The 18,681-nt window shown below is 35.4% G+C and overlaps 1 protein-coding gene across 4 annotated transcripts in view; it reads left to right on the top strand.

Annotated features, from left to right (window-relative positions):
• Nucleotides 1–1,865: 1,865 nt before the first annotated feature.
• The window catches only part of ARHGAP32 (Rho GTPase activating protein 32), a 108,723-nt gene continuing 91,907 nt past the window's right edge, over nucleotides 1,866–18,681 (top strand). Inside the window, exons 1-4 of one of the 4 annotated variants that reach the window (XM_012729757.1) lie at nucleotides 1,875–1,966; nucleotides 10,414–10,505; nucleotides 11,037–11,078; nucleotides 11,448–11,532. In XM_012729757.1, the coding sequence (XP_012585211.1) occupies nucleotides 1,964–1,966; nucleotides 10,414–10,505; nucleotides 11,037–11,078; nucleotides 11,448–11,532 (222 nt within the window). In that variant the 5' untranslated portion in view covers nucleotides 1,875–1,963. Of the gene's footprint in view, nucleotides 1,967–10,413; nucleotides 10,506–11,036; nucleotides 11,079–11,447; nucleotides 11,533–18,681 lie in introns of all 4 variants that reach the window. The other 3 variants (XM_012729755.1, XM_012729758.1, XM_012729756.1) reach the window with 3 other exon arrangements.

Here is an 18,681-nt window from a genome sequence, read left to right on the forward strand (position 1 = left end):
GATTGCTCAAATCTCTTTATTATTATTATTTTTTTGTCTGCTTATTCTGTCAGTTAATGGAAAATGGTTGTTAAATCTTCCAACTATAATTGTGGATTTTTCTATTTTCCTTTTTCTTTCAGATTTTGTTTCATTTGTTTTAAAGCTATGTATGATCTTACTTGCTTTAATGTCTTGTTGATTTGACACTTTTATCAATAAAATGTCCCTCTTAATTGGAATTTTGATTTCATTTGCATTTAATTGAGATAAAATTCAAATACTATAATATTCACTCATTTAGAGTATAAAATTAAGTGACTTTTAGTGTATTCATAAAGTTGTACAGTCACAGACATTAGTTCTTAATAACACTTCAGAAGGAAATCTCTTAATCATTATAGTTACTCTTTTCTTCTCTAGCCTTTAGCAGCCCCCCCCCCCCTCGTGTGCTTTCTGTTTTGAATAATTTGACTGTTCTGGAGTTTTACTATCTGTGAAATGTACGCCAACCTCTGTGTTTGACTTCTTTCATTTAGCATAGTGTTTTCTGTGTTTACACATATGTATAACATGAATCAGCACTTTTTTTAATGGCTAAATCTTTCTGTATTGTTAGGATCTGGCACATTTTGTTTATTCATTCTTCAGTTGATGGGCATTTTGGTTGTTTCTACTTTTTGTCTGTTATAAATAATATTAGTTTGAATATTCTTGTAAGAGTTCTTGGTGAGCACATGTTTTTATTTCTCTTGGGTAAATACTTAGAAGTGGGATTGTCTGATACGGTGAATGAACAACTCGTAGAAGGTCTACCGAATGGTATTTTCCTCTGAAAAGGGGTCAGCTATTCTTTTCAGGGGGTTAGTTATTCTGCTGGTAGTTTTGATCTTGTCAAGACTTGGTTTTAGTTTTTCTTTGGTCTTTATGTTGCTATTTTGTCCTTACTCTACTAAGTCACTACTGCTGTGGAATCTCAAGCGAGAGTCTGGATTCCTCCACTCTCCTGCATTCCCCATCTAGGCACTGCTGACTTGACAGTGTCTTTCATTTTAGCATGGCTGTGCTGCTGAATACCTGCTTGGCTTCTAATTGCCCATCAGCTGTTTTTTTTTTTTGGTTAGGTTTCTTGGCATATTACCAAGAAACCTGTATTCTTTTTAGGTTTAAAAATTAACTAACCGTTGGAGAGGAATTTTCATGCAGATTTTGGGCTTTTTTCCTAGGTTCTTTGTCCGGGCTGGGGTGGGGGGTGGGGGTGTTGTACAAACAAAAAACCCATATGCCTTGTAAACCCCAACCTATAGCCTTTGCTTTCTCAATCCAGTTAGACAGCTATTAGTGATTGGGCTCTATTTCCCATTATTTATTTAGAAAGTTTCTAGAATAAAAAGAATGATTAAATGTGGAATTTGCTTTGTGGTCATTTTTTCTATTAAAGATTATAGCCCTGGAAATCTTACCTATGTTATTGCTTTCCTGTATCTTATATGTTTTGTCTAACAGTCATAGTTGGTCTTTACAGTGCTAATTCATTATACCCTGCTCCACAAATTGGAACTAGAAGTACCATATTTCATCTTGCAGCCTATGGTTTTACTATGCTTAGTGCAGCTTTGTAAATGCTGATGGCTGTTGCAAATCTTTTCAAGGATCAAACTGCTAATAGATATATCTTCTTGGAATAAAGTCACGTATTTGGTATATATCGGGGAGTTCTCTGAAAGCCAGAGTAGAAATGGAGGATCAACACTAGCCATTAAAACTCTTAAATACCTTCAAATATGATATGCTTATTTGTTCTTTGAATTGTAGTCATTGAAAAACTTTCATAGAAATGGGAATTTTTATCAGAGTCTCTTATGTTTTGTTCTTTAGGAAGATGAAGTCCTCGGTACATTCTGAAGAGGATGATTTTGTTCCAGAATTACATAGAAACGTACACCCTAGAGAGCGGCCTGATTGGGAAGAAACACTTAGTGCAATGGTAAATCAGTTTTATGTATATGTATATAACTATATTTTACTTTAATGAAGGAACTGAGGATACATTGTTCACAGAAAAAAAAAATTTTTTGTTGCTTTGTTCATTTGTTCAGGAAATCCCTATTGAGAAAATATTTTATCCAGGCACTGTTTCATACTGTGTTCAGAGAGCCCTTAACAAAACACAAATTTTTTGCCTTCTTGGAACTTGCCTTTTAATGGGGTAGGAGGAGAAGCAAATTAATTTATAATTTTGTAAGAGGTAATAAGTGCTATTGTAGAAAATTAATGCAGAATTTAATAGAATTATGGAGTGGTAGGACAGAGTGAAAGCATAGTTACTAGTTATATAAGGCAGACACAATGGCCTCTGGCAGAAGGTAGATTTTGAGCAAATGTCAGAAGAACATGAGGACCAAGTAGTTTTTCTGGGTATACGTCATTCTGGTCCATGAAAGAAATTTAAAGATGGTGGCATAGGACTAAACATAGGCTGTAAGAAATGCAAGTAGGAACATATGACTGAAATTGAATAAAGTGTGGAAAACATACAGGGAACTGAAATCAGAGAAGTTGTTTGTGTAGGTGAAGAGGTGGTTATGTAGTTTCTTGTAGTTTATTATAAGGATTTTGTTCTTTTTATTGAGTGAGATGGGAATCCATTGGATGATTGACATGTTCTGACTTAAAACTTCAAAGGAAATTTCTGTGAGTAGATAAAGGGGCAGGCAAAAGAGGATATACTTCTTTTTTGCCAGTTAGGTTACTTTATAATAGGTGAACAGTGATGCAAACTTGAAGCAAGGTGGTGGTAGATATTATAAAAAAGGTTAGATGATGAATATAGTTTTATAAATCAAGCCAACTACTTTTGCTAACGATAGACAGTGAGATATAGAGATATCAGGGATGACTTAAGGTTCTTTTGCATAATCAAGTTGAAGACTGGTGTTTATATTCACTGAGGTACTAGAAAAGTATTTTTTTTGGGATTAGGTAGAAAAATCAGCAGTGTAGTTCCTGCATGATAAGTGTGAAATATCTATTTAATCTCTAACTTTATAATTCTATTAATAAGGATAATGAAGTTACTTTTGTGAGGAATAACATTTTATGGTTCAAAACTATTATTACAAATATTGAGTAAATGTTCATTGGTCAATGTTGAGTTGCAATGAAATTTCACATATTCCATTTTTGAAAATGTGTTTTCACTCACATAAATACTGCTAAATAGAGCATGTGATTTTCATTGACTATATTCATTGCTTAAAAGACATTTTAGAAATCTTTTAGATTCTTTTCCTCATATGTGTCTTTTAGTGTAACATTACAGTACAAACTTTCAGTTGAAGATTGTGTGAAAGTTCCTCTGTTGCAAATTTAAATGGATTTGCAGTATGAAGAGTTATGTGGCACTTAGATTATGGTCTGAAAAACCCTGCCTGGACCTCTGTAGTTTGAGCTTGAAAAATACATTCACCACAAATTTATGTGGCAATATAGCTCTCTCTCTTGTTTTAATGTTTGATAGTTTGGGAACTATGCATATAGCAACTATGATTACTTGTGATTCTAACAGGATTATCACAGTGTAAAGTTTCTTCATACATGCTTGTACATGTAGGCTCAATTCATTAAGTTACATATCTCAGTAATGCAGTTTAATGTACTTAGCGGCAGTGTGAATTGATGAAAGTACAATATAGCTCTACTTATGTGGCTTCTGCAAAGCTCTGCCTTTGTAACTTGAAAGAAGCCATAGGAAATACATAAGTGAGTATAACTGTATTCCAATGAAACTTTATTTATGGACACAGATTTTTGAATTTCATGATTTTTACTTTTCTTTCTTTTTTGAAAATTTCCCCAAATATTAAATATAAAAATTACTTTTAGCTTATGGGCTATATGAAAACAAGGAGTGGGCTGGGTTAGCCCTAGTTTTTTGACCTTTGCATATTCCTGTAACTACAGCTTAAGAATTAAAATTTTCCTAAACCTTTAAGGTGGAAGATGGTTTTATTTTAATTCTCATAGTATGTTTTGCATATTTCTATCATAATCCTTAATCTTGTCATATTCTCACTACACAGCTAGAAAATAAACACATGCAAGAGACATTTAGCTTATTAACGAAGGAACTAGTCAGGTGTTATAACTGGTTCAAAGGAGAAGTCAAAGGTTCTTACATTAATAGATCAGTCATATTAAAATGGTCACAGTGGATGCAAAGCTATGTAGTTCCTTTGGACACAATTTCCATTTCTATACCATAGATAGGAATTATTTGTGCTGTCGGTTTGCTAAAAGTTAATTTTTACTCTATGGAGATGTAAAGGAGCTTAGTCAAAGAAAATCCCATATCCCTTATTGAGTCAAGTCATCCCTGCAGGTGCTAGCATTCCATTGGAAACATAATTTAGTTATCTTTTTTGCCTATTTAAAAATCTTCTACAACTCTTCTCTACAATTTTTATTGCCTCCAAAAAAATCTGCCCCAAATATATCAAATGATATAAATGTTTTTGCTTATTCTGTATAAAATACCAACTGCTAGCTACAGCAGTTCTGTACCCCAAAACTACTTCATATGTCTTTTTAAAAACTGTACATGGGAATATTTCAAGAATAGAACATATATTGGTGCACATATCAGCTGTCAATAAAACTAAAGCGTCATCATACCAAGTACTCTTCCTAACCCTAATGCCATAAAGCTAGAAATCAACACCACCACCAAAAAACCTGGAAAAACCTTATACACATGGAGATGAAACAACATGCTGCTTAATTATCGGATTAAAGAGTAAATTAAAACAGAGACCAAGATATATCTATAGACTAATGAAAATGAAGATGTAGGCTTTTAGTGTTTATGGGATGCAGCAAGATGGTATTAAAAGGAAAGATAATTGCAATTCATGCCCACATTAAGGAGCAAGAAACATCCTAAGTAAACACTATCACCCCTAAAGCAACTTCAAAGAGAGATAAACAAGATTCAGAGTTAGTAGCACAAGGAAATAATAAAAGTCAGAGCAGAAATAAATGAAATAGAAATTAAAAGGACCATACCAAAAAATCAATGAAGGTGCTACCTGATGGTGCAACAGGTTAAAGCACAGTACTGTGAAGCTATTCCAGCCACTTTAGCACAAGTTCGAGCCCCCACCAAGGAAGTGACACACATGCCATGGCATTCCTCTCCTGGCCTGCCTGCTGCTCCCCTCAGCAGTGTTATTTCAGTACATCTGCCTGTTCTGTTCTCCATTCTGCCTCTGGTGAATCCTCTCACCTACCACACCTCTAACCTGTACCCCAGGTCTGTAAATAAATCTTAAAGAAAAAAAAAAAAACCACCTAGGAATTATATTAATGATGGAGAAGAACTTTTACAAGAGAAGAGTGATGTATTATTGAAGAATTTACAAAGTCAAATAAGGAGAAAGCACTCCATGATCAAGGATGGGGAGAATAAATATAGTCATAATACTGTCATCCCTAAAGTGACACATAAAGTTAATGTAGTTTCCATCAAAATGCTAACAGTATTCTTCCAAAAAAAATCGAACAAAAATATTGAAATTTATATGGAATCATAAAAGGCCTTGAATATCATAAGGTATTCTGAGATCCTAGAACTAAATTCACTTACATAGTAATATACTTAGAACCATACAGTGGCTAAAGGAGAGTCTTTTTAATAGATGGGATTGATGGGTAGTTTGGTGGAGGGTGAGTAGGACATGGGAGAGTAAATATGTAACCACAAAATATGAAATAAGATATAAAAAAAATAGAAGCAATAAAAATGGTGCTGGGGTACCTGGAAGATTAAAGGTAAAATATGAAGCTGGAACTCTAATTCCTGAACCAAAATAAATTCCAATGGATTAAAGACTTAGATATAAGGTCTGCAACTATAAAATAGATAGGAGAAAACGCTGACTTAACCTTGCACGACATCATGATGATAATGTTTAGGAAAACTTGATTTTTATGGCACGTGAAATAAAGCAAAAATAAACAGTTGAAATTCAAATTGTTAAAGCGTTTATAAGTAGAAGAAAATAAAAGTAGATTAGAAAGACATCTTAATGAATTGGAGAATGTGTTTACATATTACATAAGCAACAAGGGTTTAATATCCAAGATATATAAAATACTTAACATAATTCAACAATAGAAAAGCAAATAAATGGACAGCAGATCACAGAGGATATTCAGAAAGCTAGTAGATACATGGAAGAACGTTCCTCGCTTCCAATAGGAGAGATGTGGGTTAGAACCATGGTGAGAGGGTTCTCATGTCCCTCAGATGGCATATATAAAAAGACTCCTAACGGTAAACACTGGCAAAGATGTGCAGAAAGAGCGACCCTGTTATACTATTGGTTGGAATGTTTAAAAGTGGTGCTGCCATTAAGGAAAGTAATCTGGATTTACCTTAAAAAATTAAAAAAAAAAAACCAAAAAACACAGTATGTCCCAGCAATCTTGTGTCTTATGAATATGAAACCATCAACTCAGAAAAAATAGCTTTATTAAGGTGCTTCAGTGAGAAAGAACTGAATAAGCACCATTACACAATATTGTGGGAAGTGTCATCTGTAAAGGAGTTCACTAGTTCACCGAGAAGGAGGATTTCTGAAAAAGATTCATCCTCACCTAGGGAGGATGAAGAGAAAACATTGTCCTGGAGAGGGAAAGGAATTAAGGTTTATTCTTCTTAGGGGAAAAGAGTCAGAGTCTTGAGTGTTACAAAATATGATGCAGAACAGATTGTAGCATGTCAGGTTTGGAAGGGGTAAGGGGGAGATGATTTTTTTTCATTGAGTCAGATCTTTGTACCTCCCACAGTTCCCTACTCCACCTCTAGAATTTACTTTCTTCCAGGGCTTGCTTTCAGATGAGTAGTGTACTCCTGGTAGGGATGCCTTAGCAATTTTGGGAGAGTACTATTGTCAGAGCATTTGGTGGACTTCTGGAAATGCTGGAAGGCAAACGTTTCCGAGGCTTTGCATCACAGTCCTAGGAAAAGAGTCAATTGCATCAGAGGCTTCAGAGTACTTAAAGCTTGAGGTCACTCAGAAACTCCTGGTGTCAGGCAGCTAAAGCTGGGAGGGTGCACCTAAAGAAAATGAATGGCTAATATAGCCTAGACTTGCTAGAGCCTAGGAAGCCAGGGGAGAGCCAATAAACGTCCATAGGGGAGGAAGGCAGTCCTTTACCCCAAACTACAACCAGGTTGATGAACCCAGGGAAAGCAAGAAACAGGAAAGAGAGAAAGGCAGACCCTGTTGTCACGGCTGATAAAACTACCTGGGAGCACAGTAGAAGGGGGAGTTACTTAGAAACGCCTGCCTGAACCGGTAAGCCAACAATCAAGAGTGCCTGCACAGTATACCCCAAAAAGGAGCAGTGAGCAGCCTCTTTCACTCTGGGTACGCAGGAGTCCCTTGCCTTTCTTTGCAGTTGTTCTGCCCTGGACTCTGTGCTCCTGGCTCTTTTCCCTGGTGAACTCTCTCTAACTAAATTCCTGGTGTTGCTTCTACAGATCCTGCCTTCCCAGACCTCTGCCCAGATGTGCTTTTTGTCTCTAATAAATTTGTTTCACCTACATGCAGCTGATTTTGTCCATTTTCAAGGACCAAGGAAGCCCAAATTCCGCGAATGATAGTATTCTGAGTGGGGGCAATGTTAGAAATTCTTTTTCTACTGCCCTGTAAGAAATGATCACAAACTTAATGATTTTTAAAAAAGATAATTACTTTTCCCCCCCCTAGACCAAAAATCTAGACAGATCAAACAGTTCTCTGTCAGGAAATTATAAGGCGGAAATTAAGATGTTGGATGGGTGAGGCTCTCATCTGTGACTCTGGAATCTGCTTCCTGTCTTATTGGGTTCTGTACAAAATCTAGTTCCTGTGGTTTCTTCTGGTTCCTAAGTAGATGTGAAGAGACTGATTCACTGCTGGCTCTCAGGGGGAGGTCCTTTTCTTCTTGTAGAGGCTTCCTGAGTTTTCTCACATGGCCTCTTAACCTTCAAGGCCAGAAACCGTATCCGAGTCCATCTTGGATTTCACATCTTTGATGTTCCCTTTTGCTGCTACTGAGAGCAAATGTTGCTTTTGAAATCCTCAAATGATTAGATGAGGCCCATTCAGATAATTGTCATATTTTTAGGGTCAGGTGACCTGGAACTTTAATTTTTTCTGCAAAATTTCTTGCTAATGTACTTAGTGTTTCATTCAATAACCAGGAGATGGGACTGTTTGGGGGCAGGGGAGGAGACTATGCTTTAGAATCTTGCTTTACCAGTGTTACATGTAATTTTTCTCTGCTATTTTGACTTCATATTATATGGAACATAAAACATTCATTGATGAAAATTAAAATATTTGAAAATTTTAAACTATTCCTTAAAATTGATTGCCTGGGAGAAATTTATGCCTATAATGGGTTGTGATTGCAGCTGAATGATAACTCTTAATAAATTTATTGGCCACATAATACTATATAATACAGAATATGTTGTTGATGTTTCTCTTCTCGCTCAGAAATTGAAGTTTATATTTTTCATTTTTTTTTAAGATTTATTTATTTGTGCATACAGAACTGGGGTACAGGCCAGAGGCTCAGGGGTGGTGAGAGGCTTCACCAGAGACAGAGTGGGGAACAGAACAGGCAGATCGACGAAGTACACTGCTGAGGGGAGCAGCTGGTGGGTCAAGAGAGGTCTGCTACACCATGTGGTCACCTCCAGGGCAGATGGGAATCGAACTCATACTGAAGCAGCTTTTAGATTCTCAGTGCTGTGCTTTAACCCGCTGCGCCACCAGGGAGGGCCTATTTTACATTTTTGATGTGTATCTTTATGCTGAAATTTTCCTTTCATTTTATGGGTGTTATCTGAAGGGATTTTATTTACCTGAAAAGAGTGAAGATCTCTATATTGCTTCTCAAAAGGTTCTTTTTCTCCTTGAAGTAACATTGGTTCACCACAGTGTACATGAATTAGGGTAAGAGGTACTTAACCTCATCAGATGTTCATTGACACACCACGCCTGCCATGGAAGCACCCATGGTTCCCTAGGCCATTTGGTCCTGACACCCTTTGTTCCTAGGTATTCTTTCCTGAACTCACTCTCCGTCTAGTCACTTCTATTTTGAAGTCCTATTTCTCATGTTTGTTTGGTTTAGTTTTGTTGGGTCCCCTTTCCTCCCCTCTGTCTTCCAATAATAGAATCAGCTGTTATTTGTCTTTCTCCCTCTGACTTATTCATTTAAGCATATTATTATTATTATTATTATTATTATTAATAGCATAATCCCCTCCAGTTCCATCCATATTATTGCAAATGGTAACAGTTAATCCTGTGTATGTGTGAATGTCTGTAAAACTTAGTACTCCATTATGAATAAATAGCATCTCTTCTTAATCTACTGCTCTTGTTGATGGACATTTAGGTTAAAATGTTAGTTTATCAGACAGTAGAGCAATTATACATGTTTAATAGTATAAATAATACTGCTAACTATGTTAAGTGTATTATATTCACTCACAAAATTTCAATTGCCCTGTAACTGCTTAGGATGTAGTTGGGACTTTTATGGACTGAGAGAAAATATTGCTGGATAAAACATACATAGTTACAAGCTAGTTGGACTACTGGTTTAAAAAATATTTTTAAGGCTTCTTGGACCACTGTTTGGTTCATTGGCCTAGTTATTGCAATTTTGTCTTTTCATACAAGGGTTTTCCTGTCAGGCCCTTTCATATTGCCTGTGTATTTATCTTTGAGCCATGTTTCTATCCACAGACCACTCAGTTGGGTTGCAGAGGTGTGGGATTTATGTGTGTTTCCCTCATTTGGATTATAAGCTAGGTGGGTTTTCGCCTTAGATGTGTGGTAGAGATATGTACACACACACACTTGTTTTCAAAAGACAGTCTACCAACTAAAATGATTGCCATTTATAATTCACTGTGGAAAGGAACTCTCTTTATTATTTTATATTTTTAAGTTAATTTCTGTGAGATATGCATGTTGTGATATTTGTGATACCATAATTATATTCATATTGCCAATTTTAAATTTATTATTAATCATTGTAATGAAAGCTATTTTAGCTGCTCCCAGGGGAGATTTTAGTTTGTGCTGAGATATATAAGAGCTGACTTTGAAATTTGATCAAGCTTGAAAAACTATTTTCACAGAAGTTTCTTTATTAGCATACAATTTAATATTTAAGTTAGGTGATTTTTTTCTACCTTATTATTTATTAGATTCAAGTAATATCTATTTGAAAAAGAAGTAATTGAAACAATATGTGGTCCCGATGGTACAAAGTCAGCAGAGCCATTAATACTAATCTGTTTTCTAAAAATTATTCATACTAAAGGAATAGTCATAAATCTTTCATCTTTAATATTTTTAAAAGGCAAGAGGAGCAGACGTTCCAGAGATTCCTGGAGACCTTACACTTAAGACATGTGGCAGTACAGCAAGTATGAAGGTTAAGCATGTGAAAAAGTAAGTATAATTTTACAATAGGTATAAAAACAAATTCCTATAAATCACCTCCTTTGCTCTCTTAAAACTTTCATTTAGATTCTTTACTAAGTAAGCTCCTACTGTCCATACATTAACTTACATTATTAAGATCCAACTTAGGTCTCAACAGTTGGAATAGTAGGTCTGAAGATTATCTGCATGTTTAAAAATATACTGTGTTTTTGTTCTCCTAACAACGTTATATCATTATTAATTTTGTAATTATTTAACAGGAGCATATATGTATATCCTTTTGGGTACTATTAATACATACTTACTTATTTAGAAAAATCAGCTTTGTTGACCAAGGTATGAAATTTCTAGCTATATATCTCAGCTCTGCCTTTGGGGAATCCTAAAATGGATTTTAGTAGTTGATCTAAATCTCTGAAGATACTTATTTCAGTTTTAAACAGACAAAGCATCTTTTCATCAGGTATAGAGTTAGGTAGTTATATTTCATTATAAACAGAGAATAGACAAAGATAAAAATGTTTATTCTGCATCCAGACCCACCAATCCAGGACTGATGGGCTGTGACAACATTCACAGGTAAAATCTGGTTTTGTGTTTTGTGGTGGGAATGCTGCTTCTGATGAGGAGCTGGCTGTTTACAATCAGACGCCATAACATTTATTACCAAAAGCATAGCTTTTCTGTGGTCATTGACTTGGATCACAGTTAGGAGAGTATAGTGATGCTTAAATTTTTTTTTCCATTTTGCCTTATGCACCGAGTGTACTGTTCATTTGGTCAGTGTATTTCTGAAAAGAGTTGTGTGGAGATATGTGTGCTCACACGCATGTGCTGCTTAAATAGTTTTGTTTTTTGCATGAGCTCTTTAATCTCTGGTGTTTCCCCCAGGCTCAATAATTTTGGCTAGTCCAGTAGCTTGTATCTCATTTATTTCATTTACTTCAGGTTACCCTTCACTAAAGGTCACTTTCCGAAGATGGCTGAATGTGCACATTTCCATTATGAGAACGTCGAGTTTGGCAGCATACAGGTATGTTTGAAATCCCTCCCACATGCTGAAGTAAGATGTCTCTCTGGACCTATCTGACAGGTGACACTCCAAATCAGTTTTTACTGTTTATGTTTCATTGGTACAAACGGACTTTGTAGACTATTGCACGATATTTTATGACTCTTAGTTCAAGTGGAACCAGTGTAATAGAATAATTGTAAATCTCAGAAGTTTGATCAGATTCCTAGACAGTTTGATAGAGTGTTTTACAGAATGAAGTACTGTCACCTGGTTCGTGTGTTGAGTTGTAGTAGTGAAGGGTGAGTCAGAGTCAGGGTGAAGGGAGAAGTGCAAAGAGATTTTTTCAATATTTTTTCTTAGTATATTATGTGTATATGTTATAAAATGTATCTGTATACACATGTACACTATACATATATACATATATATATATATACACACACACATCCACCACTTGAAATTCACTTCAAAAATTAGGAGAGAAATTTCCTCTGTGTCCTTCCTGTGTTGTCTTTGTTTTCCCTACCCCAAAGATTACTTAAGTCATAATTTTTGTAATACTCATTATGTTTTTTATAGCTTTATTTTCTGTATGCATCCCCTATCAGTATGGTGTTTAGGCTTGCCTATTCTTGAACTTTATGTAGCTGCAATTAGTCTTATTCTTTCAGGAAACATTTTACTAAGAAAGTACCATGCTCCAAGCATTTTTTTTAGGTGTTTTGACCATTTGCAAATAGTAATGGAAAACATTACCATTCTTAACTTGCATACAATGTAGCCAAAAAGATAAGAGCTATGAAAAAAAGTGAATCAGAGGTACAGGAGAATGCTGGAAAAATAGTGAACCAGAATAGACTTCTTTCTTACTTATTTAACATCATGAAATTTATCCCTGTAGGCCCATGTAGCTACTTTTTGTTTAGTTTGTTTATTGCTCTCTATTAATCCATGATCACAGTTCATCCATTTGTCACAAAGCATATGACACAATCTAGCCATTCTTTTTTTTTTTAAATAAAAAAGGAAATTTAGTTTAATGGGAAAACAAACCAAAATATCTGAAAAAACAATTGGAATTGGCTAACTCCTTAAAAAGAGTTTTCTATCTCTTGGTGACTGCATTTATTGGAAGGGTTTGAGAAAAATAAAAATGTTACTTAGAGTGGAAAAAATCTTGGGTCATTTCTTAATATAAAAATTTATGCAGGTTTTTTCTTTTGAATATCTTGTACATTTAAAGAGGCAAGTACACAGTCTGCTACTTTTCATATGGGACAGATTCTTTGTTTTTGCCAGCTCTCAGTGGAGGAGCAGCTAGTACTGTACTATCTCTCTGGACAAGGGGCACTGGGATATTCCATTTGGTTGATTTATAGACCTCTTCATAGGTTTCTTCATCAATTTCTATAGTAGTCACAATTTCTTCCACATCTCCCTATATCACGTTTCAGTATTGATCCTAAGAAAGTCTTTTTAGATGTCACCTATCTCTTACTGTATTTCCATTTTGTTCATACAATATTTTCTTGACTTTCTCTAAATCTTTCTTTAGTTTTTTAAGACTACTTTAAAAAAGAAATCTTTTCCTAGTAGAGCTATCATTATGTCTATTTTAGTAGAGTTTCTGTTTATTTATTTTTGTTGAATAGGCTATTCTTCTCTGTTTCTTTGTATGCATTTTGATTTGGGCATCTGAAAACATACCTTGGTAATTCTGGAAATAACCCCTCCCCCCCCCTTTCCCCCCATGATTTGCTGTTGTCATGTTACTGTTTTCCTCATTGTAGGTAGACTTGATGCCAGAGATCAGCCTGAGGAGTAAACGTAAATTCTTCTCAGATGTTTTATCGACCTGTGCCTTTCCTCGGTTACATATGATCAATTTTTAATTTTACTCATACATCCACTTGCTTTTTAATTTATTGAGGTAATGTTCATTTAGATTATTGTTGATATTTTGGAAGTACAACATCTAGTCTATAATGTTTGATCTCTAGTCTATAAAGGAGAAAAAGAGAAAAAGGAGAAAAAGGAGAAAAAGAGATAGAGAGGTATTTAATTGTTGGAGAATTTTGCAATAGAATGTGTAGGTTAACAATAATGGTCACTGGCCTCTTCATTTTGTACCTCTGAGATCAGAAGCAGAAATTCACTATTAGAAGACATACCCTTGGTGTTTGGATGACTGGGTCCTTTTTGCCTTGCTTGGCTTCCACAGGCTAATCTTTGAACAAATGCACTCACATTCTGAGTGGTTGGAGATTGGTGGTGGCTACTGTGCTGAGGACTAGAATCGACCAGAACGAACAGGATTTATCATGCATGCCTTTTATTGGCAGACACAGCTTTCAATAGATTCCATAGTTAAAAATAATTCTATCAGGCAGGCTTGGTTAGTGAATGTAGTGTCTAGGTGTGAACAGATTCCTAATGCTTCCCATTTCATTTTCTCTCTAGAATCTTTCTTTTCACTTCCTTATTTTTCTATAAGATTGGTAGTTCATTCTGACAAGAAAATGAACAGGGAAACTTGGTGAATTGTGTCTGGAAGAGGGCATCCCTCTTGGCAGCCATGATATATATCATTAGGTAATTTATGCTGTCATTTGACTCAGTTGTTGCCTTTAGTGTACGTGTCCATTGTGGAACATTCTAGTCACATATTTTTGCCTCTTTTCATCCTGATCTTAGAAATTTCTGCCCAACTTTCACATTTCTTATGTACATATTTATAACTCTTTCTACTCAGATGCTGAAATTTTATCATTCCAGTAGGGCATTGAATCTGGAGGATATCACTATTCACTAAATTTTTAAAAAAGCTAAATAAAATTATCTTTAGGGCTTTCAGTGATGCTTCTCAGTTTTATTCAAACTGAAAGATACAGTTGCTCTTAAAAAGATGTAGATAGAAATAATTTGGGCCAGTGATATCATTGCCATGTATCATACAAAGGAAATTTTAATAATCTTCCTTTTAATTTCCAATGTTGCCTATCCAGCTGGCTTCTCTGCATCTTCACTTGGTGACTAATAAGCATATTAAATTTAGCATGCCTAGCACAGCCTCCTCTTAAACCTGCTCCTCCTGCTGTCTTTTCCATGTTGGTAATAACAGCTCTTCATCTTTCTAAGCTTCCAATCACGGCTTTGTCTTTCTGGTGACCAGCCCCCACTCAGGGTCATCCGGGAATCCACCCAGAGTCATCTTAGTGTTAAGGAGAACAAAAGATGCTCCTAGTGCTTTTATCATTCAGGAATTTGCAAGGATTTCAGGAGCTCTGTTCCAGGTTTGGAAGCAGAGACCAGTATGTATTTTCTGACATCTCACATATTGTTATCAACATTATATGTTTTTATATTAATTACCATTTTTCATTTTGATTTACTTTATTCATTCTTCAGTATTCCTAAGCTATCAATACCTTTTTTGTATGGGTATACCTTATTTACTTCTGCAGAATGCAGGATAATAGCACAGTAGTAAATGCTCAGTAATACTCTTGAAGGGAAGATACATGATGATCATGATTAGGTATGTTGGGGAGTGATTCATTTTACAGACACTTACTGATTGTACATTTGTAATGTTATTCTATCTCTTGAGATGCTCCTGCTTACATGGAGGAAACCAATATCTGAAAGGATAATTAAAACATAAATGTTAGAAGCAAGATATGTCAACTTGAGGTTCATTTCATGTGTTCATTTACTTGTACATATATATATTTTCAACAAGTATCAGGAAATTAGCTTTGTTTTGAAGCATGAGAAAATGCTATGCATAGGAGGTGATGTCTGACATTTTAGAGTAGAAGTTCACTGAGTAGAGATTGGGGCATCATGAACAAAAGCCAATTTTCACAAGGGCTTTATACATTATATCATTATATATAGTAAAAAATTAGAAATCAGAATTTTTACAAGTAGGGTTGAGTTATGTAAGTTATGGACTATTTATCTAGCGAAAATGTTGTACAATCACTAAGAGTCAAAGAATATTTGTTGAAGAGGAAACAATATTTATGTTATATAAAAATTGATAAAATGAACCCCAAAAGAGGAAGACACATTTCTGTAAAACAACAATTTATATGTAATTATAAAAATAATTGGAGGAACTTGTAGGCAAAAGATAATAGTTACAATTTTAGAAGGAATGAATTAATATGGTCAGAAAAATGACTTCCATCTTTAAAGGTGAGGGCAAAAAGTGTGATATTTTAAAGATTTATTTATTTATGCATACAAGAACTAGGGTACAGGCCACAGGCATGGGAGGTGAGAGGGTTTACCAGAGACAGAGTGGGGAACAGAACAGCAGATTGACTGAAATACACTGCTGAGGAGAGTAGTGGGACAGGAGAGGTCTGTTGTACCATGTGGGCCAGCTCCCTGGCTGGGAATTGAACTCATGCTGCACTGGCTGTGGATAGCTTCATAGTGCTGTGTTTTAACCCGTTGAGCCACTAGGTAGGGCCCAAGTGTGATATTTCTTTCATAAAAGTTTGTAAAACAAATTTTCTCCCTTATTTGAACGACTGAGTGGTTCTTAAATCATGTATTTTACCTTTTGAGGGCAGAGTAGGCACTGAGCATCCTTGGGCATTCCCTTGTTTCCAGTTTAATTTGTACCAGAGAAAGTAATTCCCAGGCCCATAGATACTTCTGGTGGATTGGTAACATACACTTTAGATTGCACAGGTGTTTTCAACCTTGTTCAGCTCACTTCTAGCAGACCTTAAGCAAATTATCTAACTTCCCTGTTCAAATCTCAGTTCAGCGACTTCAGTTGTAATATGTTATTGTCCTGCTGAGAAATGATGGATATATGGTGTAGAAAGGGTGTGGCTAACTGGTAGGATCTTGTCACTTCACTCTCCTGACTACTATGGAGATTGCCAATACTTGTTCTTGTTTTCCTTATCTTCCTGTTGAAAAGGATACATAATGTGTTATACCCATTCCTGGATACCTGAATATGCTAAGACAGCTAATGTTCTTAATTACTAAAACCTTGGATAAGTGATGAGCTCTGATTGAAATGAATTGGGGATGTGATAAGGTGAAAGGAAAAAGAGGTATAATAACACAGGGACAGGAGAGGCTATACCGTGTCATGTTCTTACTTTTAGAAAGCATGCATAAACTTTTTTTTAAAAATTAGTTTATGGCCTCCCTAATGGTTCAGGGGCTAAGTCTCAGTGCTATCAAGCTATCGCCACAACTGTGGCATAAGTTTGATCCCCAACCTGGGAGGTGACCCACATGGTGCAGCAGAACTCTCCTGTCTCACCCACTGCTCCCCTCAGCAGTGTATTTCAGGACATCTGCCTATTCTGTTCCCCACTCTGTCTCTGGTAAATCTTCTCACACCCCCAATTCCATAGTTCTGGCATATACCCCAGATCTTGTATGTGTAAATATACAAAACAAATCTTTAAAAATATTAGTGGCAGGAATTACTCTGGTCATGGAACTATATTGTCAAAGCATCTTTATATTCCGGGGAGACATGCTACTAGGTTAAATATTTAAACATAAATTCCTATTTTCATTGTACTGAAATTTTATGGTATTTGTGTCTATGCTTGCTGACCTGACATTGTATTTCTATAATAGTCTTGAGTTTGAGGAACTTTACAGCCCAGACCCCTTTTTAAATAAATGACCTGGAATAATTTAATTTGTGTTAATGGGATGTAGTTATCCTCTCCCTTCCTGTGTCCTTCCCACTCTCAACTCTCCCTTCTTATACCATTACTTTTTAAGCATACATTTTTTTTCCAATCTACATTTTTGGAGTTAGTTATTTTGTCATATAGCTTGTGTCTTAAGTTGAAAGTTTAATTCTTTTGTTCTTGGAAAAGTAAAAACAACAATGAATAACAAATTATGCATATACTTGGTGGTCAAAATAGCTTTATCATAAGCGAATATGTCAAATTTTAATATTATTCTATATATACATCTTTTCATTAGAGAAATAAAATTCTATAAGAATTATTGGTATCTTATTTATTTGAAGTCACTTTTTAATATGTGGATTGAAGTTGGTTTTGTTCCCCCTATATATTAATTTGAGCAGACTTCACAGGTTTTGATATATAATTGTTGTATTATATTTTATTTAATTTATTTAGAGAAATTGAAACTTAAAAAGAAGGGAAAATACAAACAAAACAATTGCTCAAAAGACTTCTTGTTTTGAGTTAAATCACGTTGTAGTTTTAAATTTAGTATCTTTATTGTACTTAACCCTATTGTATACCACCCATTGTCCAAAAATATAAACTTGCTCACCGTTCATGAAATTCCTTTTTCTAACATGGAAAAAATTTCTTGCAATATGTGAGATTTGATCAATTTATTCTGCTTGAGCCTTTATTTTCTCCCTGCTCTGCCCTCTAGTTTGCAATGACTCAAAGATGGGCATGTGCAGTTTGCATTTTCTTTATCATACTGTTATCAGAAGCTGTTGATAAATATGTTTCTTTCTGTCTTGTTTTGTAGGAAGTATTAAATTAGCATCAAATTTTGAACAAAATAAGACACAGGGAAAGTGTGAATTTAATATCTATAACTTGAGTTTTTTTGCTAAAACAACAGTGCAGGGGTCTTGGGCAATGCTCTGGGGGCTTGTATTATCAAATTTGTTTGTGCCTTGATACTGACAAATATGGAACACAATAGGAAGTTTGGCCTGAGTATAAAAATGTTGAGGGGGCCTTCCCTTGCGGCTCAGTAGGTTAAAGCACAACACTGAAATGCTAGCTGCAGCTGCTTCAGCCCAAGTTTGATCCCTGGCCCTGGAGGTGGCCCACATGGCACAGCAGACCTCTCCTGACCCATCTACTGCTCCCCTCAGCAGTGTACTTAGTTAATATGCCTGTTTTGCTCCCCACTCTGTCTCTGGTGAATCTTCTCACAGCCCCTACACCTCTGGCCTGTACTCCAATTCTGTATGCATAAATAAATAAATTTTTTTTAAAGTTGAGGATAGTAATATGAAGCAGAACCCCCTGAATTTGCATTTTAAATGAAGTAATAAAAATGAATTAATAGAAAAAAAAAACAACCCAAGCTACTACTTATTATGTCTTCTGTTAGCCTAAATCCTATTAGTGTGTTTTCTCTTTTATCCTCCACAACAGTTTCAGATGA

The sequence above is a fragment of the Condylura cristata genome, unplaced genomic scaffold, assembly GCF_000260355.1.
Source record: "Condylura cristata isolate star-nosed mole 26May11 unplaced genomic scaffold, ConCri1.0 scaffold00025, whole genome shotgun sequence".
Classification (NCBI taxonomy): Eukaryota; Metazoa; Chordata; class Mammalia; order Eulipotyphla; family Talpidae; genus Condylura; species Condylura cristata.